Source organism: Triticum aestivum, unplaced genomic scaffold (genome assembly GCF_018294505.1).
Source record: "Triticum aestivum cultivar Chinese Spring unplaced genomic scaffold, IWGSC CS RefSeq v2.1 scaffold242918, whole genome shotgun sequence".
Lineage (NCBI taxonomy): Eukaryota > Viridiplantae > Streptophyta > Magnoliopsida > Poales > Poaceae > Triticum > Triticum aestivum.
This window is the reverse complement of record NW_025313235.1, coordinates 1-531: the sequence shown is the minus strand read 5'-3', so window position 1 is coordinate 531 and position 531 is coordinate 1. Positions and strand designations below refer to the sequence as shown.

The window sequence follows — 531 nt, the reverse complement described above, 5'->3', positions numbered from 1 at the left end:
TGGCATTCGTCTGCAGCTTCGCGTACTATGTCTTCCCGGGCTATCTTTTCCAGATGCTCACCTCCCTCTCCTGGATCTGCTGGGTCTTCCCCCACTCCGTGCTTGCACATCAGCTCGGCTCAGGCCTCCACGGGCTCGGCATTGGCGCGATCGGCCTCGACTGGGCGTCCATCTCCTCCTACCTTGGGAGCCCTCTCGTCAGCCCCTGGTTCGCTACCGTGAATGTCGCCGCAGGCTTCTTCATCATCATGTACGTAATCACCCCTATCGGGTACTGGTTTAACTTCTACAAGGCACGGACCTTCTCTATCTTCTCTGCCGATCTCTTCACCTCGACCGGGCAGAAGTACAACATCTCAGCCATCGTGGACGACCATTTCCATTTCGACACGGAGGCCTACGAGAGAAATGGGCCACTATATCTCAGCACTCTATTGGCAATCACATACGGTGTCAGCTTCGCATCGCTTACTGCGACGATCGTTCATGTTCTCTTGTTCCACGGAAGGTAAAATTTTGTCAGTTTGTTGC

The 531-nt window shown here is 54.4% G+C and overlaps 1 protein-coding gene across 1 annotated transcript; it reads left to right on the top strand.

Annotated features, from left to right (window-relative positions):
- Window positions 1-6: 6 nt before the first annotated feature.
- On the top strand, window positions 7-508 carry LOC123179691 (oligopeptide transporter 7; the record flags this gene model as incomplete). Its single annotated transcript, XM_044591581.1, is given in 1 exon segment — window positions 7-508. A coding segment is annotated over 1 exon segment (455 nt), but the record flags the coding sequence as incomplete, so codon positions are not given.
- Window positions 509-531: the final 23 nt, after the last annotated feature.